At 44.9% G+C, this 22,257-nt stretch overlaps 1 protein-coding gene across 1 annotated transcript in view; it reads right to left on the reverse strand.

Moving 5' to 3' along the window:
• Positions 1-22,257, reverse strand: part of LOC139689333 (high-affinity choline transporter 1-like) — a 172,589-nt gene that overhangs the window by 123,288 nt on the left and 27,044 nt on the right. The window contains exon 2 of the mRNA XM_071586416.1: positions 6,176-6,370. Coding sequence (XP_071442517.1) covers positions 6,176-6,370 — 195 coding nt within the window. The remainder of the gene's footprint in view (positions 1-6,175; positions 6,371-22,257) is intronic.

Here is a 22,257-nt window from a genome sequence, read left to right on the forward strand (position 1 = left end):
TATGTCTATAAAAACCACCATGGTGTATTTGCAATCGTTGTTAGTTAGTCTCAGCAGTTTAGTTATGGCATCAATCGTGCTTCTCCCTGGAGTAAACCCGTATTGCTTGGGGTGGTAGATCTGGCATTCCCCAGCCTCTTCTATAATTCTCTTTTTAATTAGTCTCTCCATTACCTTTCCCACCTCTGGGAGGAGAGTGATTGGTCGGAATGCTTCAGCGTTCGCTGGGTCCTTACGCTTATCCTCTAGAATAGCGTGTAGCTTCCCAAGTTTCCAGGTGTTCGGAAAGTATGAGAGGACTATACAATCATTAATGATATTGGTTAGCTCTCCTGAGATAGGCTGACACAGTTTTCTTATTACAGTACCCGGAATCTGGTCGTGGCCGGGGGCTTTGCCATCTCTTATCAGGTAGATGGCTTCACTGACTTCCTCGTCTGAGAAGAGCCTTGCGGCGCTTTTCTCAAGCGGTTCATTGTACATTCTCCTGGTAGACTCGTGGTAACAATTATCTGATTGATCTTCGTCAGGTAGAAGGGTGTCCAACATTTCGTCCATCCATTCTTCTATCAGCATTACCTCACCCTTGTGATTTCGTCTAGTCCCTGGTATTGTTGGGAGTTTCAGTTTATCTGAGAACAGCTTGTAGATAAAGCCCCAGGAGTTGTCTCCAAAGTTTTGTCTAGCAAACTTTCTCCAAGCATTTTCTTTGGATTTTTTAATACGTTCCTTATATATCTTTAGCTTTGCTAGGTATCTCAGATGATGGATTCCTCTGTCCTCGTTTCGACGCTTTTGGAAGACGGTTGTCAGTTTGTGGACTTGCTTTTTGAGGATGTTTAGGTCGTCATTCCACCAAGGATGAGTTTTTCCTCTGTAATATCTTACTGGAATACTTGTTTTCATGGAGTTTTTAATAGCTTTGGTTAGTCTTGCTATATTGAGATCTATTTGCTCCGTTGTTGGTGTCCATGGAGTATTCCGTTCCGAGGCTACTAGTTCGCTCAGGAAGGTTTCCTCGCATTTTTCCCAATCAGCGTTTTTCAGTATATATCTCATTTCGGGTGTTTCCCTGTAACTAGCTTCCTTAATGTCGAAGGTGATCAATTGGTGGTCACTGGTAATCTTCCCTGGCCGGACTTTCCAGTTGGTGATATTTCGGATGATTTTGGCATTACCGATAGTCAGGTCTATGTTGGATTTGCCATTCGGACTGGAGAAGGTAAACGGTTCTCCGATACAGTTAGCAATGTAGAGGTCTTCAGCTAGGACTAGTTCTTCAATTAACTTTCCTCTAGAGTCCGTAAACCTATGAAACCAGGTTTCACTTTTGGCATTACTATCTGTACATAGTAAGATTTTATGACTTCGATTTTCCTTAACGATTTTTCTTATGTGTTCTATGAACGGTTTGATACACCTGCTCGGAGGAAAATATGCACTTATTATTATTATTGAGCTTTTCCCTGACGTTATCTCAGCGACAGCATGGTAATCGTCGCAGTAAGGTGTTAACTCCAGGACGTCCAGGCTGTTGTTAAATAAGATAATGCTGGCGAAAACCTTATTTGCTGGATTACTTGGAATGGTTCTTGCCCGCATCCCCATCCCTGGTATTTTCCAGGTCTTTTGCTCTCCCGGTCTGATGACGTAGGGCTCTTGGACAAATAAAATATCTATTCCGAGTTTTTCGCTGACTTCCCTCAGTTCTAATGTGGGCGTTTTGGCTCCTTGGGTGTTTATTTGCCCTATTTTGAGAATATGTTGATTATTCTCCATAGTCTATCGTACTGGCTAGCCACTCCAACTTACTCTGAATGATAGGGCATTTGCTGTCATGGGAATTGCGATCAAATTTCCCGGAGGACTTTTCCGTGGGGCTCACTCCAAATCCGATTAATCTTGGGCATTTTGTTAACTGCGTGCCGTTCTCGCGCGCGGCCCTTTGCCCGGGAATCGCGGGCTAAGAATTACGAAGGCAGTCGCAAAACCTTGCTCGTCAACTCCACGGTACTTTCATTCGTGTGGCACGACCGGCTTCGCCCGCAGCGACATCTCCGGGGTCATGCGCACCCCGTGCGTGGGCGCGCATATTTATGTAGATTATGTCATTGAGGGTTTGACACTGGGCGCGCAACACAAATGAACGACAGCGTCGCGGAAATCCACGGAATTCCGTTCTTGACCGTTATACAGAGCCTCCACCAAGTTACTCTCGACAAAACTTTTTTTAATTACAAAGAGACCTTAAGTAATAACAAACACGAGTAATGATATACTCGTATATAACAATTTTATTCAGAAAGGGGATTTCAAACGAGATATACCCTTACGAACGGTAAATATAGTGAATTAAACAAAATTCCTTCTGAGTTGTTATCAGAAGTTGCACCTGTCTAAAACGTTTTGTTAAATGTATGTCCAGAGAATATGCTGTATTTAAATAATCCTTATTGGTTGGTAATGTGCCGCAAGATTGGAGAATAGACCACATCACCCCCATCAACGAAAGCAGAATGCACGGTCGCGTGTCGGGGCTAGGAATACACACAAGTTGAAAGAGAAGCCCTCCTCTTCCCTATCCTGTCGAGTGGGCCAAAGAGGCCCACTCGTTCTATTTTCCTCCCTTCTATTTTATCTATCATGTCTCTAGTTACCCAGGGCTTCTCAGCTCTCCTTTTTCTTTTTTAGGCCATAATATATTCGGAAAAAATGTCTACTCCTTCTCCCCAAACGGTGATTTTAAGTTTCTCATTTCATTTCCCGTTCAGCTACTTCGCTCTCCCCAAAGCAAATTTCTCGGCGTCGGATTCTCTCTTTGCTCCCTTTCGCTATATTTCTTGTTTTACCGTGACAAGTGAACGGTCGTTCCATTAATGCAATCCACCAGCACGTTTTATACCTTTCATATATCTCGCTTCGACCGTTAAATTAACAACTTGACTTTCTGCATAAATCCCGCGGTGACTGCCAAGTGCGTAATCTATTTTATGGGGTTTTAACCAAGTACTATTGGCAACTATCTCTCTCTCTCTCTGCCTTAGAGAAATCGATCATTCAGGCTCCCTTCCCTCATGTTTCCTCCTCGGGCCGTATCGCGTCGCAACTTCTTCCATCTCCTCATCCTCCATCCCAGTGCAATGGCCTCGACCCTGCTTCTTCCCCAACGCTTCTACTCTTCGGGACACTCTGCTATTCACCGAATTGCCCTCGCCGTCTCTCAATTGCGGATAAAGAGATAACTCGAGCTGAGCGGGGGAGAAATACTGTACTTCGACCTGGCTACACAAATCAGAGCGATTTTGCGTTCCACGTCGATTTAAGAACGTATTACTCAATTGAATCGCTCAATAAAAACTCCAAGGCCTATGCGCTTACGTTCTGAAGCGAGGGAGTTATAGGGTGGATGCTATGCCGCTGAGGATCAATTTGTCGAATCATTCGCTGATAGTGTAGACCACTCTGACATCATGGACAGATCATTCGAAAGCGTGCGCAATAGCGATTACTAAAAACCAATCGAAAACCTCCTTGACATCAACGAATTGGTGGTTGACGTGAACATTGACTAGTGCTAGTTAAAGCTAACTGGGATTAGCCAAATGACTGGGATTTGCCAGAATTGACAAACCCTCAGGAGAGGAAGAACCTCCAGCGTGGGAACCGAGAGGGTTGGTGCTGTAAACAATTGCACGCTTCCCAGAAAGAATGTTCGGCATGCATGCAGAGAATATTTCGTACAAGTAGTGCGTTTTATGAAATAATTCTCATTGGAAGGTTAAGAGCCGCAACGCTGGCAAACTGGCGATGCAAACCTCATTTGCGAAAGCCGAAATAAACATAATTCAGACATAAACGCCCGGCAGAATTCCTCTCCGTCTGATGAAAAATTCTTGGAATATATTTGCAAGTGAAATAAAGTGCTCCCAAGATAGTCGGTGTTTTTTCACAAACACTCGAGAGGCGCGCAAACAGCGAGGCAGGCGGAGGGAGAGGAAAAAGTTGACAGATGAGGAAGGGGATCATGAGGAGGGCGCCGTTAATGAGAGACCACTGCCGAGCATGAGAGCAAACCGGAGAAGAAAATGCGTAGGAAGTGCACTCCGAAATCGTGAAATGACGAAATCACGAGTGCTAGGAGATGCGAAGGAGCCGGCGTGGATTCTCAGGATAGAGGGCGATGTGTGGGGCGGGATGGGGGGCAAGGGACAGCACCTGGTGCGTGCGAGTGGCGGGATGATTTTCACCGAACATCACAATCCGGTGCACAATCACAAATTCCTCGGAATTAGCACAATTCCACTTGAATGCATATCAATGAGTGGGAGCCTTCGTTTTTTATTTCTCTGTAATAGACTAAGAACATTATCGGGATGATATTTTCAGATAATTAAGCAATATGTAAGAGTATTTGGTTCTAAAACATGATATGTTTGCTTAAATAGGGGTGATATTCTTGAGTAGATAAAACTGGTACGCACATCATTATTACCGTTTGTTATAATTATCCTTTTCTCCATTTGGCATTTTAAAAACACCCTCTATAATTTTAACTGATAAATTGTGATGAACTATGTAACGTAATACGGCAATGAACAGGGAATCGAATCCTCAACCCGTACGATTTGCTTGCGAGCACTTTTGGTCGTGGTTCCAATTTTAAGACGGCGTCTTCTTGAGTCCTTCAAAGTTGTACGGTAATGACTGTCTTGCGAGTCAATCAAATGAAAAGTTTTTATCGTGAAGACCATCAATGTTTTTCATGGATTACACTGGCGTGCAGATTCTGGCCGAGTGGCATACTTTATGAAGTCCCCGCTATTTAGCATGCAGATTCGATTGTATCTCCGAAGAGAGTTGCAATCAGATCCCTACCTTCGAGCCAGTTCGTGAGGCCATCGTCCCTGGCTCTTCGCCCCCCCCCCCGTGGTTACCGCTTCCTCCTCCCCCGGGCGACGGCTCCTACTCTCTCGCGCAGCATTCACCCACTCCACGTACCCTCGGCTCGGAGATGACCATCTCGGCGGCGCATAGCATGCAAAGGTTCGCTCCCCTTGACCAAAAACCGCTGAGGAATTCAAGCTCTTGCTCATTTCTTCAAATTGTAATGTGTTGGTTTTTTCGGACCGAATTTCATAAACAGATGCGAGTCCGTTCAATAACAATCGCCCATTCTACTCGTTCGGAGGCGCCTTGCCTTCGAAATACCACGATCACCACATCTATAGAGTCACGGAGATCTACGCCCTCGATCACAGTAATTTTCATTCGCCGTGGACATCGATTGAAGTGTCCATCGGCGATTGCCTTCCCCCTCGCCATTATTAGCAGGCAAATGCGTCCGGCGTTAGGTATTTTCTGTTGCCTTCGGACGCTCGAGAGGGTGAAGGCCAACGCTTAGAGAGATGTAAGTTACTGCGTCGTCATTAACCGTTAAGTTTACGTCCTGATTTCTCATTCATACGGGATGGCTTTCCGTTTCTAAATATTGGACATCTAGGAGGGATTTCTCGGTTTGGTTGGATTCCATTGCGTGCTTGCCCTTCGGTACCGCGGTCTCCAGGTACCCTCGAAAAATGCCACTAAACCTGCCCTGGACAACGGCGAGTCGCTGGATGAATGTGGAGATCACCGTGCAATCTAAATGGTTATTCTGAATCCTTCAAGTGTATCATAGGCAGAGAAAGTAAAGAAAGGAATAGTTAATTCGCCGGAATAGGATGAAAGCATTTCGTGCCAGAATTGCGTCACTAATACAAGTCGTGGCCAGTGGTATCGGAGGAATGGTGATTGTGGCTGCCCTTCGAGCTGTCCTTTTCCCTTCCGATCTATTCTTTCCCTTATATGTGTGCTGACATCTGCCTTCACCTGCTTCTCCTGATTCGCCCTTCCCCAGTAATTGCCACCCTCATGCCTCCCCTATATTGCGGTCTTCTTCGAGCTGCAATGCCTCGGGATGTGTCCCTCTCCTTGTAAGGGTGACGTACACTCCTCACTCTTCCAAGATTCCCATTTCGTCCGTGACGTACGTGATGACCTATCCATGGGATATTTAACCCCGGGTGTGAGGAGCCCTTGGGTGCCCACGCGGCGACGAAGGACGCTCGGGGTGGGCTCGCTCACCGGGGGTATTCCTTAGGGAGTGCGGTGCACGCATTCCCTTCCGGGCACTCACCTGCGAGGGTATCCCGCCGAGGGCGTAGAGGAGGAGGGCGTCCAACCACTGCCAGGGGCCGTCAGGGGCAGCGGCGGCGGACAGCGTCCCGAGCCAGTCGACTGCGCCGAGGTCGGCGGGTGCCGAGGGGTTGGACGAGGCAAACGGGGCGGAGAGCACCTGCGGGGGAGAGGACCGTGAGGCGGGGGGCCGCCGCTACGAGGGGCGCACCCGCACATTTCACAATATTTTGCGCACTTTGCAGCAAATGATTTCATGATTAGTCAGGAAGCAGGTGCACTGCCACGCACGCACGGACACTCTCTATCCTGCGCTTCAATTTATTGGGTGCGCGTCAGTTGGAGAGGGTGCACCGCGCTCCACGCCTCAACCTCGCCCGCACCGCGCCCGTCCGATGCTCCGTCTTTCGCACTCATTCTGCGCGCGCGCGCACCACGGATATGTAGCGTTAAACGCAGACCACCAAACAGAGCACTGATATTTAGATTAAAACGCAGTCACTGGCTCATATCGGAAATATTATTTTAAAAGTAATTGAGTATATTAATTGATAAAAGTTGAATAATCAAATGTTTGAGAGGTGTCTTTAGGTCACATTGCCAAATTACGCCTAAAAGTCTTTACATTTTAATTAATATAAAATAAACTAGCCGTTTATAGCAACCGTATTTTTGCTTTTTAAATAATTACTAATTTTAAATGCAAAAAATTACTTTTACTACCCTTAAATTCTACAATTCTTCAAGTTCATTATTGTTTTTTTTGATAGCGGACATTTATTCTTCAAATATGAGTAAATTACCAATTTATTTGTTTATTTCGCGGGTTTAAAAAAGAATGTATGAATTCCCCTTTAATAGACGAAAACATAACGTTTGGCAATATACTATATATCCATATCACCCGGCTTGCGATATTTGGCACTGTTTTTATTTCGGCGCAGTGTTGACCAATTGCATTGCAGGAGGTCATTTGTGGGTGGGTCGGTAACATCTGGCGCGAGCGCGTATAATATGATTAATAAAAATATAAAAGTCACCGACAACACTGGCATTGATTTAGAAAGACATGTGACACGCACTTCCCCACAAAGGCGTCCTAAATTACAGTCAGGCACAAATAAGGACGTTATTCAACATCAAAATAATTTAACTATACTTGTTATAAATTGCAGAAGCCTCAAGAACAAATCAGCGGATCTAGAACACATAATCCAAACTCATTCCGCTGATATAGTAATAGGCACAGAGAGTTGGCTGTGCAATGACATAAATGACCAAGAAATTTTCCCAATAGATTTCAAAGTTTACCGACACGATAGAGATACAAGACCCGGAGGAGGGGTTTTCGTGGCAGTTAAAAGTCATTTTGAAAGCAGGCAAGTTTCATTTGAAAATAATAACATAGAAAGTGTTTGGTGCACCTTAAAACGGACCAATCAACCCAACATATATTTATGCTCTTTCTACAAACCTCCAGACTCAGATTTGAAAACACTTCATACCCTCAATAATCAAATTTACAATTTTACACGTAAATATAATAACAGCATAAACATAATTGGTAGCGACTTTAACCTCCCTGGTATAGATTGGGACAACAAAAGCGTTAAATCTGGGACCCGCGATCACGAATCTTGCAATTCCATGATAAAATCGGTTTTGAGAAACTCCCTCCATCAAGCAGTACGCATGCCCACCCGTGGAAAGAACATATTGGATCTATTTCTTACAAACACGCCTGAACGTATTATTAGTGTATCAACTGACGAGGGCTTGAGTGACCATAAAGCAGTTAATATCCACTTAGACATAGAAATAAAAAAGCTTGTTAAACCAAAAAGGAAAATTTATAATTACCATAAAGCAGACTTTGAACCTTTTGCCAATCAATTAAACTCTTCACTACCCGAGTTCAAAACCCGCTTAAGTCATGCCAACGTGGAAGAAACTTGGACAGATTATGTCAATATTATGCAAATAGGCATCACAGATTTCATCCCTATAAAATACGTTAAGGCAAGTCACGACCCCAGGTGGTACAATAAAGCCGTTAGAAAAGCCCTTCGAAAGCAGAGAATGCTACACTCTAGGGTAAAGAAGGCAGGCGTGAACATATCATCCCCTGAAAATAAACAATTATGGGACAAATATAGATCCTCTAAAATTGAAACCAAAACACAATTACGTAGCGCCTTACTGGACTTTAAACGAGAGGTACTTTGGGAGTACCTGGACACTGACCCCAAAGCTTTCTGGTCATATGTTAGGGAAGTAAATGGGAGTAAACAAACCGTGGCTTGCTTAAGGGATTGTAGCAATAATTCATACAGACAGTGAGGGTAAAGCTAACATCCTAAATTCATTCTTCCAAAGCGTTTTCACGAACGATGTTGCCACCGCATTTCTCCAAGAAACAATGCATACTCAACCCATGGAAAAAATAACAGCTGACCAACAAGGAATTCTAAAATTGCTTAATGAGATTAATCCCAACAAATCCCCGGGTCCCAAAAATATACCAGCTAGGGTGATAAAACATTAACTCCAAACATTGCCCCGTACCTTGAATTTATATTTTAAAAATCCCTCACAGAGTGCAAGGTACCTCAGATTTGGAAAACCGCGCAAATAACGCCTATTTTTAAAAGTAGTGACAGGGAGGACCCTAACAATTGCAGACCTATATCTCTCACTTCTATCTGTTGCTAAATCTTAGATCACATAATTGTCAGTTCGACAACAATGAGACACCTTGATAACAATAACTTTTTAAGTGACAATACCCACGGATTACGGAAAACCCGCTCCTGCGAAACCCAATTAGGATTATTTACACATGATTTACTTTTTTCTGGTGAGAGAGGTAGGCAAGTGGATGCCATCTTCTTAGATTTTCAAAAGGCATTTGATAAGGTTCCACATGGTAAACTCATTCATTAACTAAAGGTCGCGGGTATAAACAAGGGCGCCATAAATTGGGTTAAAGATTTTCTTTCATGAGCGGGAACAGAGGGTAGTCCTTGATGGCGCTGCTTCCGACAGCGTTCGATCCACGCCGGGTACACCTCAGGGAAGTGTAATCGGGCCGTTGCTTTTCTTGATTTTTGTTAACGATTTGAACCGCGAAGTGAAAAGTAAAATTAGGATGTTCGCGGATGACACGGTGATCTATCGGGAGATATCTGGGGATGAGGATCGTTTTATTCTAGCGCAGGATTTAGATTGCATTACTAAATGGTGTTCTAACTGGGGATTGACTCTAAATTATAATAAATGTTCAGTGGTAAATTTCTTTAAAAGATCAACGGGATTTGCTTAGAAATTAGCTGGAGGTGACCTAGCAGTAGTTGATACGGTAAAATACCTAGGTGTCACATTCACAAAAGACTTAACTTGGGGGACTCACATACGTAAAGTCTGCGGTCAATCATATAAAAAATTGGGATTCATTAGACGCATTGTCGGCAAAAGTGACTCGAAGGTCAAGGAACGATGTTACCACGCTCTTTTAAGGCCTCATTTAGAATACGCATGCAGCGTGTGGGATCCGAGTGAAAAAGGCCTCATTCGGGAAATTGAGAAGGTTCAACGCCGGGCAGCCCGTTTTGTAAAAAATTCCTACGATAAAACGCAAAGCGTCAGCGAAATGCTCATGGATTTGGGGTGGGAATCATTGGCAGAAAGACGATTCAATGCAAGATTGAAATTATTAAATAAATTCAGATCCGCATGTTTCAGCACCGAGGTCTCGCAAATTATCCGTACTCCTACATACATTGGTCACTTGGATCATACATATAAAAGTCGGGAAATAGATGCCAGAACTATCCGACTCAAGGACTCCTTCTTCCCACGGACAATACGGGATAGCAACTGCAGGGTTATAGATAGCAAAAATTCCACTTGCCACCATCAGCGTCTAAAAAATAATTAGTTCTACTTTAACGCATGCTCTTCCACTAAACTCGGGTGTTTTGTTATCATAACCCATTCTTTCCGAATGGCCTCATTAGTGTTCTTTTCATCTGTTTTTAAGTCTCCCTTTCAATCCCTCGTCCCTCTCCGTGGGGGGAAATTCCTGCTAGCTGCAACGTTTGTTCTCATGCCCTACCTTGTACAGTCTCCTCGGCAGGTATAGTTTTCTGTGTTGAATGGTCATGCGGTGGTGGCGTTTCGCATTCTTGCTTGTTGTGTCCTGGCTTCCGTGTTGTTGCATGGCTTTCGTGCTGCATCCTGGGGTGCAGTTGTTTGGTGGTTTATGGTATGTGTTTGCATGAGTGTTGGATTAAGGGATTTTTGCATGAGTGTGTGCTCTGCTGTGGCTGTAATTTTCCATGGTGTTGTTTTGCATGGGGTATTGTACCCTTTTACGGGTGGTGACGGGTGGTGAAAAACGTTGTCCAATATCCCTATTCTACTCCTACGTCTTCCTCGATTGCCTAACATTCTCCCCTCTATCACACTCTTGAAAACCCTATTGCCAATCAATTCGCTTTGTATCGATTTCTTCTGTTACCTTATAATTTCTCTTGGCAATCCCCTCTCTTCGCCCACCATACTCAGCACCTGGCATTTGTTTTCCTTTCTGTCCACTTCACCTCCTCCATCCTTCTCCACACCCACATTTTAAAAGCGTCCAAAATCGCATTACCTTTGCTTTTTTTACATTTATTCTCATCCCATACCTGTCGCACTGAATTTCCCATTCACCCAGTAATGCTTGTAATCCCTACGCTGACTGACAAACCAAAGCTAAGATACTTAGGTAGATCAGACCACAAAGATAAACTAAGGGAGATAGATTCCAAGACAGATAGGTACAAATACTCATTCTTTCCCCGAACAATCAGTAATCATAATAGCAAGAAACCGAAGTCACTTTAGAAATATTAAAAACGTTGAATTTACTAGTCGGAACAAAATTAAACACTATAGAGATGTTAGTTATACTTTCAGGTGCATGTGTATGTTAGTTGGTAGTTTGAGTGTTTGCATGTGTGTGGGGTGTAAGTGTTCATGCATGAATGTATGCCATGTTTTTTTTATATATGATTTTGTCGTTATTGCATGCGGTTTTTTTTTCTTTTTCTTTTCTAAATTACGGGTGGTGTCCTAGCACCCCCCGCCACACGCCCTTGCGGCGGCTTGCGGGGTATTAAGTAGATGTAGATGTAGAAGCTGGATCATCAGCGAACCTAACTGATTTTACGAATTCCCCGCCCACTTTCATTCCTACCTCCAGTTCTTCCCACGCCTCTTTAATCATTTCCTCTGCATACAGGTTGAACAGCAACGGTGATAATGAGCAACCCTGCCCTACACCTCTTCCTAACACTGCCCATCTGGACTCCCCGTTTCCCATCCGCACCTGAGCAGTCTGAGACATGTGCAGGTTGCGGATTAGCCTCCTTTCCCTCCAATCTATTCCTTTTCCATGGAATGTACTCGTTCCTTCTGCCCAATGCACTCAATCAAGCGCCTTCTCAAAATCAAAGAATTGAGGCACTTGGTTGCAAATTCCCTTGCATATTGCCGTCATAACTATTACTATTAAAAGACATGCAGACATTCTCAGGTGGCACCAGTCCCTATAATTTATTTTATCTCAGATCAATGACATGAACATCTAAAATTCAATCTCGATCACAAAATCGAGTATAAGTGTGGTAGCATGATAATATTACAAGGAACATCTAGTACATCTCTTCTGCCAAAAACTCCACATCCTTTCACCAACATATTCTCAGTCACTAATATATCAAAACTAAGCCGCTGCATACAAGGTTAATCAAAGAAAAACGAAGTACCTGCCATTACACCCTGCTCAAAATCACACCAAAACCAGAAACCATCAAACATCACCCCCTTTCACGGTGAACCTATTCGCGCCATCCACATCATTCGCGGAGAAACATCGCGAACAGTCTTTGTGTACATAATTAATGATTCGGTCGTACCCAGTGGCTGCCGTATGTCCATTCCTAAATATCCCAGCATTCAATGGAAAGACCTTAAACAACTCTCTAGGCTGCTGGTTCCATTCAACAATACTTTGATTTAAAAATTAAAACTTTTTCTATTTGTTTTTGTGGTCTTATTTTTATTTTAAAATTGTGATCGTTTTCACCCTTAAACTTGGATTTTCTCTTAACCATCAAGTCCAATGGAAAGGAGTTTATCAGAAGTCTACCTATCGAGTGGTACTCGGCCGAGAGCTGTCGAAACATCAGCGTTAACAGCACAACTCCCTTCCCCGGTGTGCGATCAGTGGGAGAGGACGTAATCGTCGCGGGTGTGTTCCTGGAGGGAAGCATTGGATGGCGACGGGGGATACGAGCGAGGCGTCCGGGGGATCCGCTCTCCGTTTGCTCCGGATCTGCTCTGCCTTCCTCTTGAGGAGCGAGGGACTCGCCCGGCGGTCGATTAAGTCATGAAGCTCCTCTCCAGCATTCCTGGTTGCTCCGTGTACATCGCGCACCATTAGGGAATCCCCGTAATTATTATAACTAATGTAGTTCACTCTGAAATTGAACGGAAATAATTTCTCCAAAGAACACCAAACATTGATTGTAGGCGAAATTTTCCTTAAAATTGGGAAAATTTTATTTGAAAATCAATTAAAATAAAAACTATTATAGGTCTATTCATGAAAATTAGCGTATTGACCGTGAAAATTATCAAATAATCGCTTGCACTCATGGCATTACAGCTTTTTGACACTTGTTAGTCTGGCCAAACAGTTGCAGTTGATGTGAGAGAGCCTGACGAATTTACACATTATTCCTTCGAGTGATCACTTTGGCCTGAATACTTGTATCTACTTTTCTCAACTTGACCCTTGAAACTTACCCACGTTTACCTATTAGTGTTTTGCATATTGAGGACGGTGAGTATTTGAGCGCGAAGTTTTCATCCCACTCATAATTTCGTAATCTTCAGGCTATTTCATCGAGTGCTTAACTCGTTTTCCATATTTGAGTGGCATGGAGGTTGGTGTCAAAGTGATGCCTAATCATACATCGATTCAAGGTCAAGGTCGTGCGGTCCAAATACTTGAACCTTAAATGAGCCTTCGTGTTTTTCCTTTAGCACTGGTGTGTTCCTTACTTGCATCTGGCTCGCGATGATCCCCTGCATACTCCCGTTTATTCAACTTGACCTGAGGACCGGGTAGGTTTTGTAATTTATTTTAGTTCACTCTGAAAAGCAGTATTAGAAAATAGTTACCATTGAGGTCACCGTTCGCGACCCTGCCACCCTAATTTGTGATCGTTTATTATTGACCTGTCATCGTATGAGAGCTGACAGCCCTTTCATATGCGTGCAGACCTGGTTTAATCTCAAATCTTGTGGTGCGCGGAAAGCTGTTTGTATTTCTGTTGATTTCTTCACTTGAAATATTTAAAAACTCTCTCAATTTAGCATTTAAATAGCATGAGCATTTTAATATTATTTACTTAATATTGATGCCACGTGACTTTTTGGATTTTCACTCAGCCCCGTTTCCCGAAGTTGTCTCGCAGTTAACTATTCGTAAGCGGGTCACCGATCTTGCCGTTGGATGGAAAGGCGTGAATCCAGTTTATCCTTACGGCTTTTATGCCAGTCGTCATGCGGGTCCTCCGGATCGCTTTTACCCGCATGTTCCTCAGTCCCGAATTGAGAGCAAAATCAGTAGTCCCGTCAGCGTTTCGCGTTGTCAATTTTTTGATGAGCCTTTTGATTATTGAGTGACATCAAGCTCTGGCCATTGAAGGGCGCTGCCGAAAATGGCGTGCTCCAGGATTTTTCAGGACGAATGCTGGAGGTTAGCGGCCTCGCTCGGGCGCTCCAGTTCCATAGGACCACGAGGGGTTCGAAGCCACTTGTGCTGGCCGCCGTCGATTCCTCGATTCGGGGGATTTTCTTTCGATTCACGTCTAGTACTCAACATGGTGTAATCTTGGTCGGCGGATTCCCGATGGCGAGGAGGGAGAGGTGTGGTCGGCGAGGGGAGAGCCCCCTCACCACGGGCGAGCGGGGCGCGTCGTCGCGGATGGTCGCGGAAGGAGGCGCCGGGGAAATGACTCCTAGTAGTAGTTTTTAGGGGAGGCGACCGACAGCTATGGTCATTTGCGCCATAGGGGATGGACAGGAAAGGATGAAGGGTGGAGAGACACCCGGCGTCGGCATTAGCCTACTCTTTACGAAAGGCGCCAAGGGGTCCGCAGCTAAACGTCCCATCCGACGGACGCCGTACTCACTCAAAGTGCCCTCCACAAAGCACCTCAAGTAGGGATCGAGATACCTCTGAAAAATATTCAACACCGCCGGGATTTGAACCCGCGCCCTCAGGGTGGGAAGCCAGTACGTTAGCCCCCGCACCATCTCGATCCCCGAAATGACTCCTGCCCGGACGCATTGTCAACCTGCACGGGGCGAACGGCAATTGATTGCCCTCGGCTGCGTGTATCCAGATTCAAGCTCAAACGACAAATCACAGCTTAACCGAATTCTCAGGCGTGTTATCACGAGCCACCGAAGCATTCTTTCGATCGTTCAAGCTTTGTCTCAAAGTTTTGAACGATCTAAAACTCTTAATTTAATTTCTGGTTTGAATTTTAAGTAAATCGGATATTGGACTCAAGGGCAACAGCAATCACAATTGCCCTTGGTAAATGCGCCTCGATTTAAAGTCGGTGTTATGTAACGGTGCATGTTTTTACTGTCAGATTCAAACACGCTACGGTTGATGTGCGCGGCACCTCGACCGCCGAAGGTCGATCCGGCCAAAAGTGCCCCCGAAGGTGAACCTCGTGTTGACCTTCCCGGCCAGTCCGAGGGATTCTGTCCTGGAAGGGGTGTTCGGCCGGGGAGGGGGCGGGGGAAGCCGTCGCTGGACATCCAGGCGACGTCGGCCATTTTATGGAGAATAGAAGGTTTCTCTTCCAATCATTGGAAGTGCTCTTTTAATCGCCACTAAAAGCCTTCCCGTGTCCATTGCCATGCGCCGATATTAACAAATCCTATTATTATTATTAATATCGCATATGCAGATCATCTCCTGATTACTTGGATGAGCTCTCCACTCGTCCGCTGCAATGCGTGCGCCATCCTACAGAGGAGGTACAACGCATTACGTTCATGGCGAAGTACACTAACTCCAAAAACGGAATATAATGCCTGTAGTCATGAGAAGTCGGACATTGCCACCCGCTCCAGAAATATTTTGGCAATCTTTAGGCTTTCCTTATATTTCTCTCCTTTTGACCTCCTTAATCATGCTACTATTTTTTTAGCCGGTATAAATGACAAATGACTGCATGGTATCCGACACTGCGACGAATGAATACAATCGGACGAGGTGGAAATGAAGGAGGAATGAAAGTGCTTACCTCCATCCGGGCTACTGAAACTGGATGCTATTTCGGGTGCCTGCGGTTGGGAGGCCTTTAATGCATGCCCTCCAAGCGAGAATGCATTGAGTGACTATGCAGTTCTTTTTCCCTTCCGAGTCGTCCGCTCTACCGAGGCGGCCTTCCGTGCAAAAACAAAAGATTTGAGCCTTCAAAACACATTCGATATGCTCTCCATTTGACCAGTATCTTTCAGAAGGCAGGGCATGGTGGCGCTGAAAGATTAGGCGATATTTTTTAGTGACCACGTTCTAGTAAAGGGTGAATCGACGACTGCCTCAGTGCCGATTCAGTCTCACTTCGCTGGCAATGCTGTTTCACCACTCCCCAGGCCCGAGCTGAGCGACTTTTTTTCAAAACAAAAAAACTGCAATTTTGCTGCACATTTCAGGAAAATACAAGTAAAAGACAAAATTAATGATTTCTTAGACTCGATTATTTGGATTTGAGTGCAGGACGTGTTTTAAGGCGAGATGTATCCCGCCAAGAGCACGCGTTGTTTCCATCGTTGTGACGTCCGTGCGCTCATTCCGATGCATAAACGACTCCCAAATCGCAACAAGTGATTCAAAAAACTCGGTTGATTCGAGGAAATGGGAAAATCAAATACGCGCCAATATTCATCGCGGACGTCGTTTATCATGACCATAATCGGATACTTTACGCAACACGAGAGGCTGGAAAAGCAATGGCTTGCCCCAGCCGACTGCCCGGGTCGTGTCTCCCTCCCTCCCGCACTTCGGTTGCAAGCACCCTTCGCGAGCGGGGTTTCCCCCTTGAAGAGTGTTGAAAACTGCGAGAGCGAAGCATATCGCTTGCCCCCCTTAAACCCGAGTGAGCGTCCAAACAGCTCCCACGGCCGCCTTCCATAACCCCTCTGCCGCGGTTGCTTTTCGAAATTAGAATGTTAGCCGACAAACATAATCTGAAAAATATGAACGAAATGCTCAGGATTTCGGGTCCAATGGGGTCAGCAATCATGGCCGCCAGTGCCCTTGGCCACGCCCCCCACTCCTCTCGCGAGACACGGGGGCGGGAGAGGTCCCTGGCGTTGTTCTGGGGAGGCACGTGCCCCCTCGGAAATGGCCGCGGGCAGGTGTCGATGGGGGCAGCGGACAAACCGGACCTCGACTCGTGCGAGATCGATGAGGGAGAGGCGATCTGTTTGACTGTGCTGCGGACATTTCTGCGATTTCCTCGCTATATGAAATACGCGAGAAATACCATATGAGTACCTTGATGAATAAATATAGTATGTTAAATAATATTCTCAGTTAGGGAGGACAGTTTGACATCACGAATTAATGTATTTCCAAGTCGCCCTGTATCACTTCTAAATATATCTTGTGAAATCACCCGGGTTCCAGGATCGGCAGTCGGGGCGGGTTAACAGTGGTTGGGATGCCCTCCCCCTCCCCTCGCCTCGCGAAGGGGATCCCACGAAGCCCCCATCACCAGGGAATAAACTCGTTCGCGGTCAAGGCTACTTAAACGAACTGTTCCACCTGATTGCTTATATTTTAGCGCGTGTAAACAGTAATGTGTGCTTTCAGACCGAGTTTTTAAAACTGCATTTATAAGAAAACTGAAACGTAGGTAAACCTGTCTACATATATGGTACACCAACTGCCATGTTCGGAATTAAGGCCATTCAATAAGTCATTTTAGAGTATTGAATTGTAACTGAACGAACTCTGTGCTTGTATACTAGGTCTAGAAGACGGCTAACTGCCGAAAATTTGCGTGCGAGTGAGTTTCGTTCTTTCCCTCGTGTTACTATCTTTCCCTCGTCAAGATGTGAGGCTACCGCCATCATTCATATATATGTATAACGTGCTCGTATGTATGTATAAAATGTACACCATTCCCCTTCTCTATGTGCATTTCGCCATTACTGATCAACTCCCAAACCGCCAGTTCCGAGAGTAAAATGCGAATTGAGCAGAATTCGCAGCGTCCGGCTTTCGGTCAGAATTATGCGGAGGAGGCAGGCATTGGTTGACACTGAGCGTGTAGGTGAATTTTAAAGTTTATAAGGGACTTGATGATGAAGGGATAAGTACCACGCCGTGAAAGGATTAATACGTACCATGGTGCAAGTTCCTCCGCGCCAGTGACAATTTCTAGCTCTTTCTTTCTTTCGGATTCATTCTTTAAGTTGTCATTGAAACTTTTCCGATGTCCATTGGAATGTTAACCTCGGCAATCGGAATTTCCGTCAAGGCAAGGAAATTCCCCTTTCTTGCTGGAAATGCATGATCTAATTGCTCAATCGCCAATTGCACGCATCAATCGATAAATCATTCGTGATCGAGGTAACACAAATATAATGAATGGCAATTAGTTAAACATTGAGTAGCAAATGATTCCCTTCCCACTCATAACAGGGTATGTCATAAAGAGCCGTGTTTTCCGACACGGGGGGGGGGCACACTCACAGCCCCTCCCACCACACAAGGCGGCAATTTGAATCTTTTGGGGGCAGTTCGAAAATTATGTTGTCTTGGTAACCTCATCACTGATACAGTAAAAACTGACCATCTCCAGCAAAATTGACATTCCTTGGAGATTTTCAATTTGGAAACTGTTTTCAAAAGCGCTGCTCCTTCTGTATATGAAGTCCCGATTTAGGCTAGACCTACTTTACGTCTACACCTAAACCTTGATTGGCAGAGAAGGTGGATGTGGCATCAACATCTTTGAGGCCTTTGGGACGGTCTAGGCCCAAAACAAGGCTGGGAAACCCCTATTAATAATCCAAATTGCTGTCCTGTTGGAGTCACGCAACTGATCTAGTTGTCATCAAGTGCTTCTAATTTGTTCAAATGGAAATACAAAGTACTCCTTCCTTTAAATCAATTTTTACGCAATAACATACTTACGAAATCTTTTTTTACACCGTCTGTGGCCTTTAAAATTGAATATCATTTAATTGTTTGAGGCGAAAATTTTGCTTAATAATAATAAACAGATTGAAATCGACTCTGAATTGCAACAGGATAAGTTACAACATGTTGAATGTGTAACTTTAGTCAATTTAAAATGGAATTCTAAGGTCGATGACAGCATTCACTTAATTTATAATTCAACTTATATTCCTTTTTTAAAAAAATCTGTTCACCAAACTTGGAACCCAATGTAAATGTTTCACGCGTGGTGGTTGTGAAAGAGAGACGTGTCAGGAGCAGTTTGTTTGCCCGGGATGTTGATGGCCCAAGCATCTCAAGCGCTCGGCTCAAAGGGCGCGGAATGTTCTCGAAGCGGAATAATATTTGAGTGAAAGGGAAAATGCAACTTGCCCCCTCCTTGAGTTTTTGGAAGTTCGTGAATTTTCGTTTTGGCGATGAAAGAGGTCACTGGGAATGGTGGGTCTCAATTGGTTGGAGAAGTGCGGCATTTTCGCAGCCAAGAGAAGAGTCTGCGTCGGTCGCTTCGCCTTGGGGGAATCCACCGCGCCGAGAAGACGACAAACCACGCCCTTGTCACTCCGCTGCATTTGCAATGGCGAGAAGATCACCATTCAGCGAAGGGAATTGCTCGTGCGCTCCGTGGCGCTGTAAGGATGCGAAACTTTGTCTTTGAGGCCATGAGTGTGCGCCAGCTCTGGTCGGAGGCCGTCTAGGGACGGACGGCGATTGGTGAAATCCGCAGGAAATAGAAAAAGATGACGGAGGGAATATTGAGAATTTTTTGGACGTCGAAGCTCGTCATTGTAACGTAATCAGAGAGTACGAAGGAAATGAATACGAGTTTTGGAGAAAACTGATAGAAGGAACGAAGAGTAGTTTATAAATAAATGAAAGGACTAACTTTGTAGTTCCACACGAAATTTATTATATATATATATAAATTTCGTGTGGAACTACAAAGTTAGTCCTTTCATTTATTTATAATGAATCGGTTCCATAAAGTTACGCCAGAAACCATTAATTATATGAAGAGTAGTTTGATATCGTCCAATACCTAGCTTACGTATATGTGTTCAGGGTCTTCTAAACTTTTTCTGATAGTCGCACCTCCACCTTGGTATTTTTTTACCGTACTACTCGATGTATTCACATAATTTGCCCGCCTATTATATTGCGTTGAACTTGACATTATTATAAATAATTATGTCTCTATGATACGTTTGATAGATACATATTACGTAATTAATGTATGATACGTGTGAATGGATTAAAATTGCACATGTTCGTATAAGAATGACTTAGACATTGTATGTTTTATAATTGTGGGCTCTCGACTCATTTGGAACCTTTAAAAGTACGCTTAAGCATCACCACAGGGAGCCACGCATCGTCGATTTCGCGTCGCCCCTTCGGGGGGTCCCTTCAGAGCTTCCCGAAGAATCCCACGGCTTCGTCGGGGAGATTGCCTTGCTAAAATGGCAATAATTTTAATTTTACCACCTGGTCCTTATTTTGCAATATCGTATTCATAGTGCTGATCTGGATAGGAGGCCACTTGTCTTCGGGTCGTTCAACGTGAGTGAGTTGTGTTGCCGAAGGGCATGCGATGGGCGGAATGAGGGATTTTCAAACGGGTCGGCGTGGAAATCATTAGGGTTAGTACGCACTTGGTGTGGTTTTATGATTTTCCTGGGAGGGCCGGTCGGAGCGACCCCCTCGCCCGCCCGGTCGAACTCGCTTCGCGGGGAGCAGCGCGCCCCCCCTCCCCCATTCCTTCACCCCCCCCCCACCAATCATCCAGAGTCGAGCGGGTGGGTAGTCAGTAACCTTCCTCCCCGAGTCTCGGCTTCCGTTTCTCCGCATCCGCTGCTTCTTATTGAGGTCATTGGTGACGGAGCAGGGCACCACCGGGAGTGCCAAAGGTCCTTTTTTTCTCGGTATTATTAAGGGCCGTAACGTGCGAAAAGTCGCGGGACTCCAGCATTGCCGCTTTTCGAGACTTGGAATGGCCAGGAGTCGAACCAGGTTTTTCTTGTTTTCAGTCACACCTGCGAAGGTGAAATCCACGGTCTCGGGGATAATTTCAAACAAAGAAGCATCGTGCTACTGCTATGTGGTGACGTGATCGGTGGTCACAGTGCGTGCCGGTATGAGCATCCGATGCTGGTCGACCTTCTCTCGTGTCGGGATGAGGGCCTGGAAGAACGGTCGCCTTCGAGTCAGCTCCGAGGCACTCTCAGAGGTTACTGAGGAAGCCGCCCACTCCCGATGGATCCAGACATCCGCTCTGCGGGGCGACGGAGAGCGAAGGGAGCCCATGGGGGACCTCCGCGCCATTTTCACGGCTCTCGCGGAGGGAAGTGCGTGTCTCCCGCGAGTACGCACGCTCATGATCGCGAGGGCACGTGCTCTAATGAGCACTCTCCGTGCAGCCACGAGGTCGCCCTTGCCGCGTCGCCTCCGGAGTTCACGGAATTCACGGAAGCCACCGAGGCGATTAACCATCATTATCGCTACGCACTCGCCCAGGGACGAACAGGCGACCAATTAGCCAGTCTCGCATTATCCCTTCCAATTCTGAATATTTTCTGAAAACTTCGCAGCATGCTGTGCGTACTGCTTTCAGGGTGAAAACTACCGGAAATTGCGTCAGAGATTCGATTCCCAAGTAGCCATTTTATTATTATTATTTATATTCATTCACGGGAAGCTCAAATACTTCTTATTCGGTTTGAACGACGCGCTGATTCATTCGGATGATTTCCAATTCAAAAAACATCTCTTTAAGCGTCTGCTTACCTCATTTATATATTCTGTGCAAAATTAATGGTGTTCTTTTTCTCGCTTGATTCATCCCGTCAACAATGATGGAAAAACATCTTAATTACCGTTCGCGTTTAAGACCACTATGCAAATGTAATCACTATGAATTATTATCAATGCATGGCCGAAGGTTTCGCGAAAGCCATTCTTCGGACAGCCATGTTTTGAATTTTCCAAATAGCGCTTAAGTTTATACTTTGTATTTACGGCAGAGTGATAATTCATCTTTATAAAAATTCACATTCCTCATCTTGCGGAATATGCATAATGTGTTGGGAAATAATGCTTTTCTGCTAGCGGGCTCCAGCCTGTGTCTAATGCCACGCTTATTTTGACATCTTATCCACCGATAATAAAGTTCAAAACCTGCAAATGTTATTTCGTAAAATTTATTAGGTACGAATGGTGTTTCGAAAAGGGCGAACGTTATTTCTTTTTACTTTAATTTGAGGAAATTGACGTTCCAAACGTTTCTTACGGCTGTCAGATCGGGAAAAGTTACATAAGGGCTTATACGGGTATATCAGTTAATTGATCGTTGGTGTTGATTAGCATTGGAAACATGGCTGCTTGGAAATTGGTTTGAATAGGGTAACTTCACCATTACTCACTGACTTGTCAGTGAATTTTTGGTGGCCCACTATTGATGGGTCTGTGCGTGACCAGTGGCGCCATGGGTGACTGGGAACTTTGTGGATGTTTTCGTAAACCTCATTGCCTGTACCCATTTCCACGTCATTCCTACTTTCCTTTGCCTTTTTCGTACTCCTTTTGTCTCTAAACTTCAGGGAATAGCGAGAAGAAAGCCATTTTCCGATTGCGCGTAGGAAACCGCGGAGGAGATAGTTTTATAAAACTTTGTTATGGCAATAGGAGAGATCCTGTCAGTAAAACTCGAGAGATCAAGTGTAGAATAAATAGATAGATTAAATATGTCATTTTTCCCGCGAACG

This window comes from Hetaerina americana, unplaced genomic scaffold (genome assembly GCF_022747635.1).
Source record: "Hetaerina americana unplaced genomic scaffold, ioHetAmer1.1.p SCAF_22, whole genome shotgun sequence".
NCBI lineage: Eukaryota > Metazoa > Arthropoda > Insecta > Odonata > Calopterygidae > Hetaerina > Hetaerina americana.